Source organism: Antennarius striatus, chromosome 14 (genome assembly GCF_040054535.1).
Source record: "Antennarius striatus isolate MH-2024 chromosome 14, ASM4005453v1, whole genome shotgun sequence".
NCBI classification, from domain to species: domain Eukaryota; kingdom Metazoa; phylum Chordata; class Actinopteri; order Lophiiformes; family Antennariidae; genus Antennarius; species Antennarius striatus.
Window position 1 is genome coordinate 20,435,569 of NC_090789.1, and position 12,557 is coordinate 20,448,125.

General features: G+C 42.7%; 1 protein-coding gene across 3 annotated transcripts in view; it reads left to right on the plus strand.

The window, feature by feature from the left end:
* Positions 1-12,557, plus strand: part of phf14 (PHD finger protein 14) — a 72,478-nt gene that overhangs the window by 19,471 nt on the left and 40,450 nt on the right. For 2 of the 3 annotated variants that reach the window (XM_068332950.1, XM_068332952.1), the window contains exons 12-15: positions 5,584-5,690; positions 5,925-6,056; positions 7,364-7,526; positions 12,107-12,169. In XM_068332950.1, coding sequence (XP_068189051.1) covers positions 5,584-5,690; positions 5,925-6,056; positions 7,364-7,526; positions 12,107-12,169 — 465 coding nt within the window. The remainder of the gene's footprint in view (positions 1-5,583; positions 5,691-5,924; positions 6,057-7,363; positions 7,527-12,106; positions 12,170-12,557) is intronic. The other variant, XM_068332951.1, reaches the window with a different exon arrangement.

Genomic DNA, 12,557 nt, shown 5'->3' on the forward strand with positions numbered 1-12,557 from the left:
CAGTGAGACCGGATCTTGTTCTTTACCGCGTGTCGGTGGATGGATACGACATCAGTGAGACCGGATCTTGTTCTTTACCGCGTGTCGGCGGATGGATACGACATCATTGAGACCGGATCTCGTTCTTTACCGCGTGTCGGCGGACTGATACGACATCAGTGAGACCGGATCTTGTTCTTTACCACCTGTTGGCAGATGGATACGACATCAGTGAGACCGGATCTCGTTCTTTACCATGTGTCGGTGGATGGATACATCAGTGAGACCAGATCTCGTTCTTTACCACGTGTCGGCGGATGGATACGACATCAGTGAGACCGGATCTCGTTCTTTACCACGTGTCGGCAGATGGATACGACATCAATGAGACCGGATCTCGTTCTTTACCGCCTGTCGGCGGATGGATACGACATCAGTGAGACCGGATCTCGTTCTTTACCGCGTGTCGGCGGATGGATACGACATCAGTGAGACCGGATCTCGTTCTTTACCGCGTGTCGGCGGATGGATACGACATCAGTGAGACCGGATCTCGTTCTTTACCGCGTGTCGGTGGATGGATACGACATCAGTGAGACCGGATCTCGTTCTTTACCACGTGTCGGCGGATGGATACGACATCAGTGAGACCGGATCTCGTCCTTTACCACGTGTCGGCGGATGGATACGACATCAGTGAGACCGGATCTCGTTCTTTACCGCGTGTCGGCGGATGGATACGACATCAATGAGACCGGATCTCGTTCTTTACCGCGTGTCGGCGGATGGATACGACATCAGTGAGACCGGATCTCGTTCTTGTTGGAGTAAAGCCTCAAACCTACATTATTTTTTCTTGTAATTTAGGTTTGAGGCTATTGTTCAAGGCTGGAATGGATTAAAATGATTTTAAATGAAGAAATGTTGACTTAGGAGTTCAGTCACTGAACGGATTAAACTCGTATCTGGAGGTAGGAATGTACTTAGATTCAATAGAATCTAATCTGGATTATTAATATGGATTATTATGTGCTCCCTTTGTCTGACACCATACTGTACATATTCATAAATCTCAAAAACATTAATATGTGTGATTATTTTTTCATTCATTAACAATTTCCTGAGAAATTAGAGGATATATCTTGACAATGGGAAACTGTCCACGGGTTCCAACAACACAGGTTAAATGAGTTCTAATCCACTTCATGATTGAATCATAGCACTTTGGATTAGTGGATTGAGGCTGTCCTCATGGGAGAACGCTACCTGCAGTAGATCTTACATCTACTCAACGCTCTCTGCTCTCTATGGAAGTATTTGGATATTTTAATGACATTGATATTGACTGCAGACACTGACATCGTCAAAGTCATGTACATTTTTCTGAGAAATATTATTCGTCTTTGATGCTCTCTTTGTACATTTCTACCTCTTTAATGTTTACCACCAGGTGTTTTTGTAGAACTCAACACAAATATTCTTGCGGTCATGCAAAATCTTAGAGTCAGTTCCTTCTTGGTATTAAACCAAGCAGCATCCCATTGTTTGACTTGTGTTCTTGGCTTGTTCATGGGGGGGTGTTGGGTCTCTGCTGGGTGAGCAGTCTAAACCTGCTCTTGCGGAAAAAGATGGAACTTATTTTGTGATTTGGTGCTATAAATGAAAAGATTTAATTGACTTGCCAGCAATAAACGTTAGCCTGCAACCTCACGGTACTTTCAAGGAATATAGATAGTTGAGTTCTATTCTAAAATGTTTGTGTTTCTGTCCTGTTTCCAAGTACAGTAGTGCCTTGACATACAAGCCACTCGACATACGAGTTATTTGAGATAAGAGCCGTCGCTCTGTCTGTGTTTGTCTTTGAGATATCAGAAATAACCCTCATACGATTTTAGTTATTTTAAATGGGGAAAATTGTTTGCGATACGAGTAGTTTAACTGATGAACTTTAACCTCAACCCAGAAGTAGAACATTGGTAAGACAAAGACATCGAATCCAGGTGCTTCAAGAAAGTTTGCATTAGTATGTATTTTCTATAGCCATGGTCAGATATAGGAATGTTAGATTATCATATATTGTAATGTATATCTGTGTCTACAGCTTTGTAAGTAATTTATAATCAGTCTGTTTTGCCTTCAAATATTAGATGAAACTAAATGTATAATTCTTTGCATTCACCAGCCTGGGTGCTCTTTTATGTGTGTATAGCTGCTGAAGTCGATATAACAGCTTATAAATATGCCTCCATTGAGAGTATGGTTCGTATAGATAAATGGTCAAATTATATTAATGTGGTGTGAGCAGAGACTAGAATGAAAACTGGCAGGAAATCTGCAATGACCACCATAAATCACCTAATTATGAACAGGCACGCTTTAAGTAGCAACATCAGTCACAGGACCCCTGCTATTGTGTCATTTTCCATCTCCTATTTGTCATCCTGGATGTGCACTTACAGGAATTATTGATGTCCTCAACCAGGACTCTCATCCTTCTTCCGCCACACAGTCAGTGCTTTTGTTCCTGAAGCGTCTCAAACTTCAGCAACTTCACAAACAGGCAGAGGACGTTCTGCAGCGGCCAGGAAGCTAGAACCGCTAACAGGAAGCACATGTTGGGACAGAGACAAGTGTGTCTGTGTCTCTGAATTAGTTCAACTGAAAAATCAACAATTTCTTTAACCTGTCAGTTATAAGATGGGGACAATAACCATCCTGTTTTTAAGGATGTGCTCAAGTACCGGTATAAAAAAATACAAAACTGATTTGTCAAATGTGTTTGCATAGAGAAGAAAGCCTCTATGTAGTGTCAGCACGGTCCATGAACCCTCTCTGATCTTCTGTGGTTGGTCGTTGTTTCAACCCTGATCTTAAGGACGTGTTAACAACACTTTTACTTTTCTTGAATATGTCTGTAGAAAACCTGAAAAAAATGTGATTATATTTTCACATAGGTTTGACAAGAGCAGAGTTTCCTGAAACGTTTTCTCTGAAAAGCATTTCTGTAGAAAAGTAGAAAGTGAAAAGGATGGCATGTCATACTTCGATGATGTCACCATTTTGATTGATCAGAAGACTGGGCAGCTTCAATCCAGAGTCCTGAGTCCAGACATTATTCAGTTTGAAATGGATCATTTAATGAAAAATCAGCCAGTAAAGTTTGGTGTTCAACTACTTCATGGTTAAAATAACACTGAACACAGCCTGACTTTCTGGTCAATCCATCAAAAGGTCTACCTATCACCATAAAGACACTGACACTACCTGGTCTATCTGACTCTCTTTCTCTTTCCCTGTCCTTATCTTCATTGATTTCTTTTCCACCCAACCGGTCAAGGCGGATGGCCGCCCAATAGAGTCTGGGTCCTGCCCGGAGTTTCTTCCTCGATGAGGGAGTTTTTCCCCACCACTGTCTCTTGTGCTCTGGAGGGTTTTTCTGTCTGTTAAAGCGCTTTGAAATGTCTGTTGATGTGATTAAGCTCTAAATAAATAAAACTTGATTGATGACTTCATCCAGTGATCAGGAGGTGAACTGGCCACTCTCCCGTCCCCAAGCCGAGTCCTTGTGGACTGAGCTCCTGCTCTCACTCCCAGTCTAGTTCTAGTGTCTGGGCTTTAGTGGGTTCTTTGGGCTTTTACCAGTCTTTACGCTCTTTTTAGTAGTGATCACTCTTTGGCGCAGTTGATTTGTTGTTGTTAAAGTGCTCTTGAGCAACAGGAAGTGTCCACTGTGTTCCTGTAATGTAATGGATGTTTTCCCTCAGGACAAAGCCCAATGGCAGAAGGCCACACAGCTCAGGATCTCTGTCCACCTGGCTGGTTACTCTGGTAATAGCTGGTTCCTTCTTGAACTTAGTTATCTGTCTGATGAAGGTTGCTAACAACGTTGAAACTGTCAGCAGTAGAAACCGTCTTTGATTGGATGAAGGCAGACTGCGGTTGAAGTTGACTGATAGCCCCGGCACCCCGTGTTCTCTGGTCATCCTGTCCCCCCACCTATCAGGCGTCCCTACAGAGACGTTCCCTCGGTGCTGCAGGCGAAGGAAGGAGCCCAGATTAGAGCGTCCTCAGGGAAAACCTGAGCAGTGACAGACCCCAACCCGACCTGATAAGTTTTCTAATTAACCTGGATGGCAGTAATGCACCTACATTCAAGGCAGAAAAAATGCATTGCTGCATGGGCATGATTAGAGTCCTTTAGACTGTATACCTGCCAGGACAGAGTTTAATCTACTGCATATATTTATGTTGTTGAATATGCAAGGCCTCAATCTAACTTTTTGCACTAGTGTCACTGATTTGTTCAAGTATTGAGTTGCACAAGCACATTATTTAGATGCACCCTGTTGTGAACTCCTTGAGACTGTGCAGGATCGAAGTCTTTCCTGGGATTCATGTGACAGCTCCATTTTCAGCTTCGTAGCTTATTGTGTCGGTCCATGTTTGTGGCTAATGTGTGATATGATTGGACAGGGTGTTTATTACAAATGCATGTTTATACTTGACATTTATTTATTGTGCAGTAGACTGAAGCTTAACATGATAGTGAAGTAAAGATGGTGATTAGTATCTAAGAGCTGCTATTTAATTTGACCTTGACATAGTTTTCCAAGGTCAAGACTGTGATCTGATTTCCATCCCCTTGCCTCCCTGAATTTAACGCCTTTTGTTTCGTCTTTCTATCTTATCCGGTTCCTGACATATGTGCAAAAAAATGTACAAAAGTTGAAATGGATGGATGGATGATAGATGGATGATGGATGGATGGATGGTAGTGATTTTGTTGATGGGCTTTAAATGGAATCTCTGGAATAGGAATTAGTTTTACTGCTGTGGTAATTTTTTTTTAAATGTGGTTGTTTCTTGTTCTAAATGTTTCTAAAGTATATGAAGTTGTTCTTCCTTAAAGGAGGAAACTGTACCAGAACAACAAGTGAAGGCGCTGCTCTGTAAAAACCAACAATAATGTTGTGATGATCTAAAATGTGGTATTTATGTTTAGATCTTTAACTTCTTTAAAAGTTCCTTTTGTTTTTATAGATTAATGACAAAAATATAATAAAATTGGATCCATGCAGCAGGCTACAACAGCCCACTTTCGTTTTTCCGATGTCATGTTAACTCCACACTTTGCATTAACGTAGATGGGTGCTGTGATGACCTTATGGAGATGATTTTATCTTGATCATCAAAATGTTGTCGATGACTTTTTTTGCCACACTTTTTACTTTTTAACTGAAACACGGCTCCGCTGGAAACAATGAGTAGTGTTGGTTTGAAAAGAGCTGAGGTGACTTAACCAAAAAATAATAGCCTGCATTTTTGGCATGTAAGTCAAATCAACTTTTGTTTTTTTTACAACCAATATCTGTATATATGATTGCTTTTCAAAATGTAAATGATGGTTTGGTTGTCAAAATGCTGTTTTAGTGAGTAGTTGATGTAAAATACCTGGAATATGATTGTTTCCATTCCTGGTTCTTGCCTGGTTCTAAACGATTATCTGTTGACAGTTTTGATCAAAAGCATCAGTTTGTTATGTTCAGAAAAAAATGTATTCTTCGAGCTGAAATCTGAGAACATCTGTGGACTTTCTTTTGGCAGAAACTCAATACCCCCGCTGTTCTGAAAGCCCCAAAGGAGAGGAAGCCCAGTAAGAAGGAGGGAGGAACCCCGGGGAAGTCGTCCAGCCTGCCAGCCATCCTCTACAGGTGAATACACACCTGCTGGAGCAACGATATGCAAAGAACAGGACAGCTGTTAATTCAGATGAGATCAGAGGGCATTTGTTTTAAAGAAGCCGGGGGCAGAAACGTGTCCATCGCTGTTTTCAGACCCGTTGGACTTAAGTTTGTTTATCCGTGTGTTGGTCTCTCCTCTGTGGACTAACCTGACCAAAGAAAAGCAGCCGTCTCTCACCTACAATCTGTCATCTTGTCCTGCAGCTGTGGCATCTGTAAGAAGAACCAGGACCAACACCTGCTGGTGCTGTGTGACACCTGCAAGCTCTACTACCACCTGGGCTGTCTGGAGCCCCCACTGACACGCATGCCCAAGAAGACCAAGAACAGCTACTGGTGAGAGACGCTGGATGGGACAGCAATAAATACCATATATCACAATTCATGGTAGATATCACAATCTGTTTGGGACTGGAGTAATCCATTTACACATGGGGGAGGCACCCCTCAAACCTGAGACACCTGGAGCAGTTGATTCCTGGGGAGTGGTCCAAAATACTCATTGACAGGTGCAGGAGTCTCATTGGCTGTTAGAGAAATGGTCTGAGTGCAGTGATTGCCTCAAACGTTAAGTTACGGGTGCCTTCGTTTTTCCCAGACCTTTTTCATTAGTTTGAATTTTAAAATTATTTTATTGACCCACGATCTAAAATCAATGTCTGATTTTCACTGGTTAATTTTCACTACGTTTTTATGTATTAATACCTTTGTCTTTCAGTAACCGTTGTGGTTTGACACAAAAAAAAGTATTTTAGAGTTTTACAGTGTTGGATTTCAGATACAATTCACTTTCAAACAGGAAAAAGAGTTCCCGACCTGTGAAGGTTTAGCTGACGTCGACTCTTGTTTGAAATATGGAGGTGGTACTGCTCATGTCCATTAATGGACATTTCTAATCCATCATCAGCACCAGTACATAGTTCCACTCAGTATTCCACTGTTTCCTAATGATTCTGACTCCCCGTTTTCCTGTGCAATGGCTGCTATATTTGCACATTATTTTTAATGATAAAAAAATGTTTAAAAAATGTCCACTAGATAATGTTTTACTACGATAGCCATCTCATCCCAGTGTAGCTTGATAGCACGCGGAATGGGAATGTCATTAGTTTTGGCATGGACAATTAAAAATTTGGCCTGATGTCTGTAGCAGCATAAAACAATCCAATGTTTCAAATCAAAGTTGGTATAGATCAGTTTGAATTTATTGACAAGATGGGAGAGCCAAGAGTCCCATCTTGTCCCGTTACTCATGAGGTCAAACAGGGTCAAGTTGATGGCCTTCATGTTCATTGTCTCTTTTTTTCCATTGAGACATTTAATTTGGTTGATTTCTCACATATTCCACTGCTATGCTGATGACAAACAACTTTACATTCACACCAAATGCTCCAATATAGTTTAGCCCCTTTTAAGGTCAGTTACTTTCAAAGAAAACTACTAACCATTGGCTGATATTTAATACTGATATTTCTAAAATACGTATTTATCAGAACAAATATCCAGATTTTTTAACCAGTCATGCTTTCTACTTTTGAAAGATAAAAAGTTGTGATGAAGGTTTTCTTTCTTTCCCGGTCACATTGTGGTCCTGTGCTAATAAACCAGTTCATTGGGAGGAACTCCCTCTCTTTTTTCCTCAGGCAATGCTCCGAGTGTGACCAGGCTAGCAGTGATGAGGCTGATATCGCCATGGAGACGCTACCAGACGGCACCAAGAGGTCTCGGAGGCAGGTCAAAGGACCAATCAAGTTCATCCCACAGGAGATGTCGCCAGAGCCCAAAAAACATCAAGTGAGAGGCACGGTGTGTATGGACACACTGGAGACGGTGGCCAGTAGAAAGATCTTTCATTCTTGAAACAACACCTTGTTAATGACCCACAAATGGTGAAACTCTTGAATAATCCACTAGTGATGGCTGATTGATTGATCTTTACACGTGAAAAACCCAGTCAGTCTCTTTCTTCATGACCCACTTCTCCACATTAGTGAGAGAACTGGGTGGCGTTATAATACAGAGGGAAACACGCGTGTGCATGAGAGGCGTGTGTTCAGAACTGAGTTATAGCATTTGGAAGCCCAGTCTAGTAGGTAGTTCTAAATGAAAATGGTGAAAAGAACTCATTTTGCAACCCAGTAATCCCTCGTTTATTAACGCTTCAGGATGCACAGCTTCACTACATGGCAGATTTTTAAAAATATATATATTAAATGTTGTCCTTGGTGAGACGATAGTTTCATCTCGTCGAGGACAAGGAGAGATCCAGAGGAGAGGTTTACTTTTTCCTTGGGTAGTTGAGTTTTTTCTTTGTGAAACCACTGCAGTGGTGCTGCTGGGTTAATATCAGTATAGAGAGGGTTAATAAACGTTTAGATCAATAATAATATAAATATTTGGTTGCTATCTTGCAGATTTTCATTTTTTGCAGGTGGTTCTGGAACACATTAACCGAGAGTAACGAGGGATTACTGCATTGTACTAAACCGAAAAATAAAAGGACTCCATCTGTACGTTTCTTCAGTCTATATCAGAAAACGTTTCCATAAAACGTGTCCCATGAAGCGTGTGACCCAGTTCTGTGCGATCCTGCTAATAATCCAGCAAAAATTTAAAGTAATCTACTTGCCAGAGTAAATAAAATTGACGACAACTTGAGTAATAAGAAATAGAGCTGCAGGTTGCATTACGACCTGCCAGGAGACCCGTCAGACTCAAGCGCCGGTGGGGGGGACGTGTCGGCGTCTGTGTCGGCTGAGAGACGACACAAAGCTGTCCTCGTGTCTCACTGGATCCTCCTTATCTGAGCCGGCCACGCCGAGATGCTACGATACCGAGACGCCGCCCTCTCCCCCAAGAAACACTCCTGATGGGTATCTGACAGCCTGGGGCTGGGGAGGGAGGCTGCTGCTTTCTCTCTTGTCTTCAGCTCCCCCCCGCTGTCAATATGTGACCCCCGTGCCACTGGAGGGAACGTTTTCTCTCGTGGCTGTGGCCTGAACGCACAGTCTGTAAGAAACAGACAGAACAGAGCAGAGAGCCCCCCCGCTCCTCCTGGTGGGGTATTGGGGTGCAGCTCCAGTCCGGCTTCACGATTCGTCCGTTCAGGTTTGGGGGCGCCGGCCGTCCACACGTGACCCCCGCTGGAAGTCTCAGGGATTAAGCAGCTTTCTGATTTTTTCTCAGCACCACGGACACTTGGGCGACGCGTTTATCTTCAAATGCAAGACGTGAAGTGGCGAACGCCACGAGGCTCCGCGGCGCTTTTCTAACGCTGCTAACGAGGCTCAGAGCCCTGGTGGTCCAGAGTCCATTTATCAGCCCCAGCTAATCGACCTCCTGCTGGCCCCCAGGCTTCACTACGCATTTGTGTGTTTTAGTTTGTAAGTCAGGAAGGGGAGTGCGAGTCCGTGGGCACACACACACACACACAACCACACACACACAGAGACACACACACTTCCATTTAGCTGGGGGGGGCTAACTGGCTGCCCTGATGGAGTCAACCTGGAATTTATTTCATGTCACTGTTTAAAGTTGTGAATAGAGACCCTTAGCACTCCATCCACCCTGATTCATGTCACAATCATGGAACCAGAACTCAACCCGTTACTTTTTCGTCTGTCGTGGAAACTTGAAGAGTAGCGTTTTATAGTCTAGTGAATATTGCCCCCACAGATTTATGTAGGAACTGTGTTGTTCTGCCTCCCCAGTAACGTCCCAGTGGAGATTTGTATGTATTTAATCTGTCAGGTTATTAAACCCACAGAACTCCATCAATCAAGGATCAAACCATCAATCAATAAAGAAAAATAACATCAAGACACAAGTTAGGACGTTAACTTTGTTCACAACGTCAAAGTTAAAATTATCTTAATTACAGTATTTTATGCGCTATAAGGAGCATCTGATTACAGGGCTCTCTGTCAATGTGTGGCCTCTTTTAAAACTTTCAATATATAAGGCGCAGTGGATTATAAGGCGCAGTGGATTATAAAACGCAGTGGATTATAAAACGCAGTGGATTATAAAGCGCAGTGGATTATTAGGCACACTCAGTTTTTGAAAAAAACTGCCTTAAAGTGTGGAAAATACTGTACGACATTATGGGAAATGTATTTTTTGGTCAAAGCACACTCTTAATCTACTTTTAGACACTCTGACCTTTTCCGCTCTCGAGGGCCACATAAAAAGATGTGGAGGGCCACATTTGGCCCCCAGACATTGGGTTTGACACATGTGCATTAGGTAATCACAGAAATGGTATCCTGAACAAAAAAATGAAATCATATTTTCTGCGTATCCTGTCCTCATCCTTTCTATACAGTCAGGCAGCTGTTTGTGACGCCTCTGTGCTGACTGTTTCTGACTGTTTCTGACTGTTTCTGACTGTTCCTGACTGTTCCTGACTGTTCCTGACTGTTTCTGACTGTTTCTGACTGTTTCTGACTGTTTCTGACTGTTTCTGACTGTTCCTGACTGTTCCTGACTGTTTCTGTCATGTCTTAGTGAGACCAAAACCACTGCTCAACGGTTCTGTCGAGGCCCTAGAACCCGTCACTGTTTTGAAAAGAATCAGAATGATAGTTTTACACTCTGTTCCTTTAATGCGGTGTCTGAGCTGGGGGTGAGTTGGGGGGTGATTTAAGGGGGAGCTGGGGCTGAGATGCTAACTGGTATGTTCCTGTTAATGGTTCTGATTTATGGCCTCCATACCTCTAACATTAAAGCCTCCCTATGAGCTCATGCCATCAATCAGTTGGAAATGATGGGAATGAAGTTAATACGTCTAGTTAGCACCTCCGATGCTCTGTTAATTTCTCTAATCCCGTGTGAAATGATTCATGCTTGTTAAAGATGCACTGATGGACTTAATTAAAAGATTGATTTTTGTGGGACTTCTCTACTGCCTGCGGTTTTAATTTCCTCACCTGAGCGGAGGCTGGGATTAGCGGCGCTGTGTGGAGGAGCGTTTCTCCGCTGCAGCAGCGCCTGAACGTCTCTGCTCTGCCTGGACGTATAGATTGTTTAAGCAGACGCCTTTAATGCAGGAATAACAAACAGCATCAGGCCTTTGTTTGTCTGTGTCCCCAGAGAACAGAGAAAGGCCCCTGGCAGTCCTCCTGCTGTTAGCCTTCTTAATGATGAGCGCTCCATCTGCTGACTCGTTAGGAGCCAAAGGCGACAGACGGGATTGTTTTCAGTCTGTTTAAACGTGTCGTCCGTTTTTCTTCCCTTTTTAAACCCGAGAAGCTCCAGGAAGGAAATGTTCTGCTTCCTGTCCAGAACCCCACGTCAGACCAGGGGAGGTGGTAGGGGGGTCAGGTCCTCGTCCAGCAACCCTCAGGCAGGAGGGTACTGCACTGGCATGTTTAGGATTAGGGTTAGGATTAGGGTTATGGTTTGGGTTAAGGTTAGCATTAGGGTTAGCATTAGGGTTAGGATTAGGGTTCGGGTTAGGATTAGGGTTAAGGTTTGGGTTAGGGTTAGCATTAGGGTTAGGGTTAAGATTAGGATTAGCATTAGGGTTAGGATTAGGGTTAAGTTTAGGATTAGAGTAAAGTTAGGGTTAGGGTAAAGTCATGGTTAGGGTTAGGGTAAAATTGAGGTTAGGATTTGGATAAAGTTAGGGTTAGCATTAGGGTTAAGGTTTGGGTTACGATTAGGGTTAGGATTAGGAGTAGGGCTAGGATTAGGGTTAGTATTAGCATTTGGGTCAGGGTTAGCTTTAGGGTTAAGGTTAGGACTAGGGTTGGAATTAGGGTAAAATTAGGATTAGGGTTAAGATTAGGGTCAGGCTCAGGGTTAGGATTAAGAGTAAAGTTAGGATTATGGTTAGTGTTAGCATTAGGGTTGGGATTAGGGTAAGGGTAGGGTTAGGGTTATAATTAAGGTTATGATTAGGGTTAGGGTTAAGATTAGGATTAGGGTTAGGTGCCTACATGGTGGGACAGTAGGCCTTGGATCCCAGCTGCCCTCAGGGCTGAAATGAAGAGATGTGCGGTTTGGACGTTAGCTCAGCGCTAACGTGCTCACTGCTGATTCACAGTTGAGGCGGTTGTCTTGGAAACCAAATTCCGTAGAGATGGAAGGGAGGGAGGGGCACAGGCAGGCAGGTGATCTTCCATTGGTTAAACCGCTGCACCAGGACATGAACACAACATATTTGGTAGAACTAGTTTCTCTTTTAATCCAGCTAACACGATTTAGACTTTGACTGGTTTCATGAAAACAGTCTCCTAGTTGACAGAAAAGTTACTCAGTGAATCAAATTCAAAGACAAAATGACACAAGCGTCTGTTTCCTAGGCGATTTTAATTTGATTTTGTTGTTGTGGTGTGATGTGTTGTCAGTCGCTACCAAACTGAAATAATTCTGCTTCACAGAGAACAAGAGGACAGAAACGGAAGAGGGTTCCCACCTGTGATGAACGAGAAGATAAAACGGAGGTTTGTCACTTCATGTTTCTGACCCGTGACCTCTGACCTTCACCTCCACTCATTTCCAGTGTTTGTCTCCCAACAACTGACTTCATTAACTTTGATATTTAAGCTATGTATGGCTAAACCCAGCAGATAAATATTCAAATAAACTTTATTAATACAGCACTTTTTAAGGTAACGTTATACAAGATAAATGAACAATAATTAAAAAACAACAGCATACAGTTTGTCACTAACATTTACACAATCAGCTGGTGATGATTTTAAAATCACAACCACTATTGAGGTGTTCTTGCTGTCTGTACACACCTTCATTGTGTTTGTTCTGTTTTATTACCCTTTTGAAAGAGATCCTCGACCTTAATGGAGTAACTTTCCTGGTCAAATTCAGGTT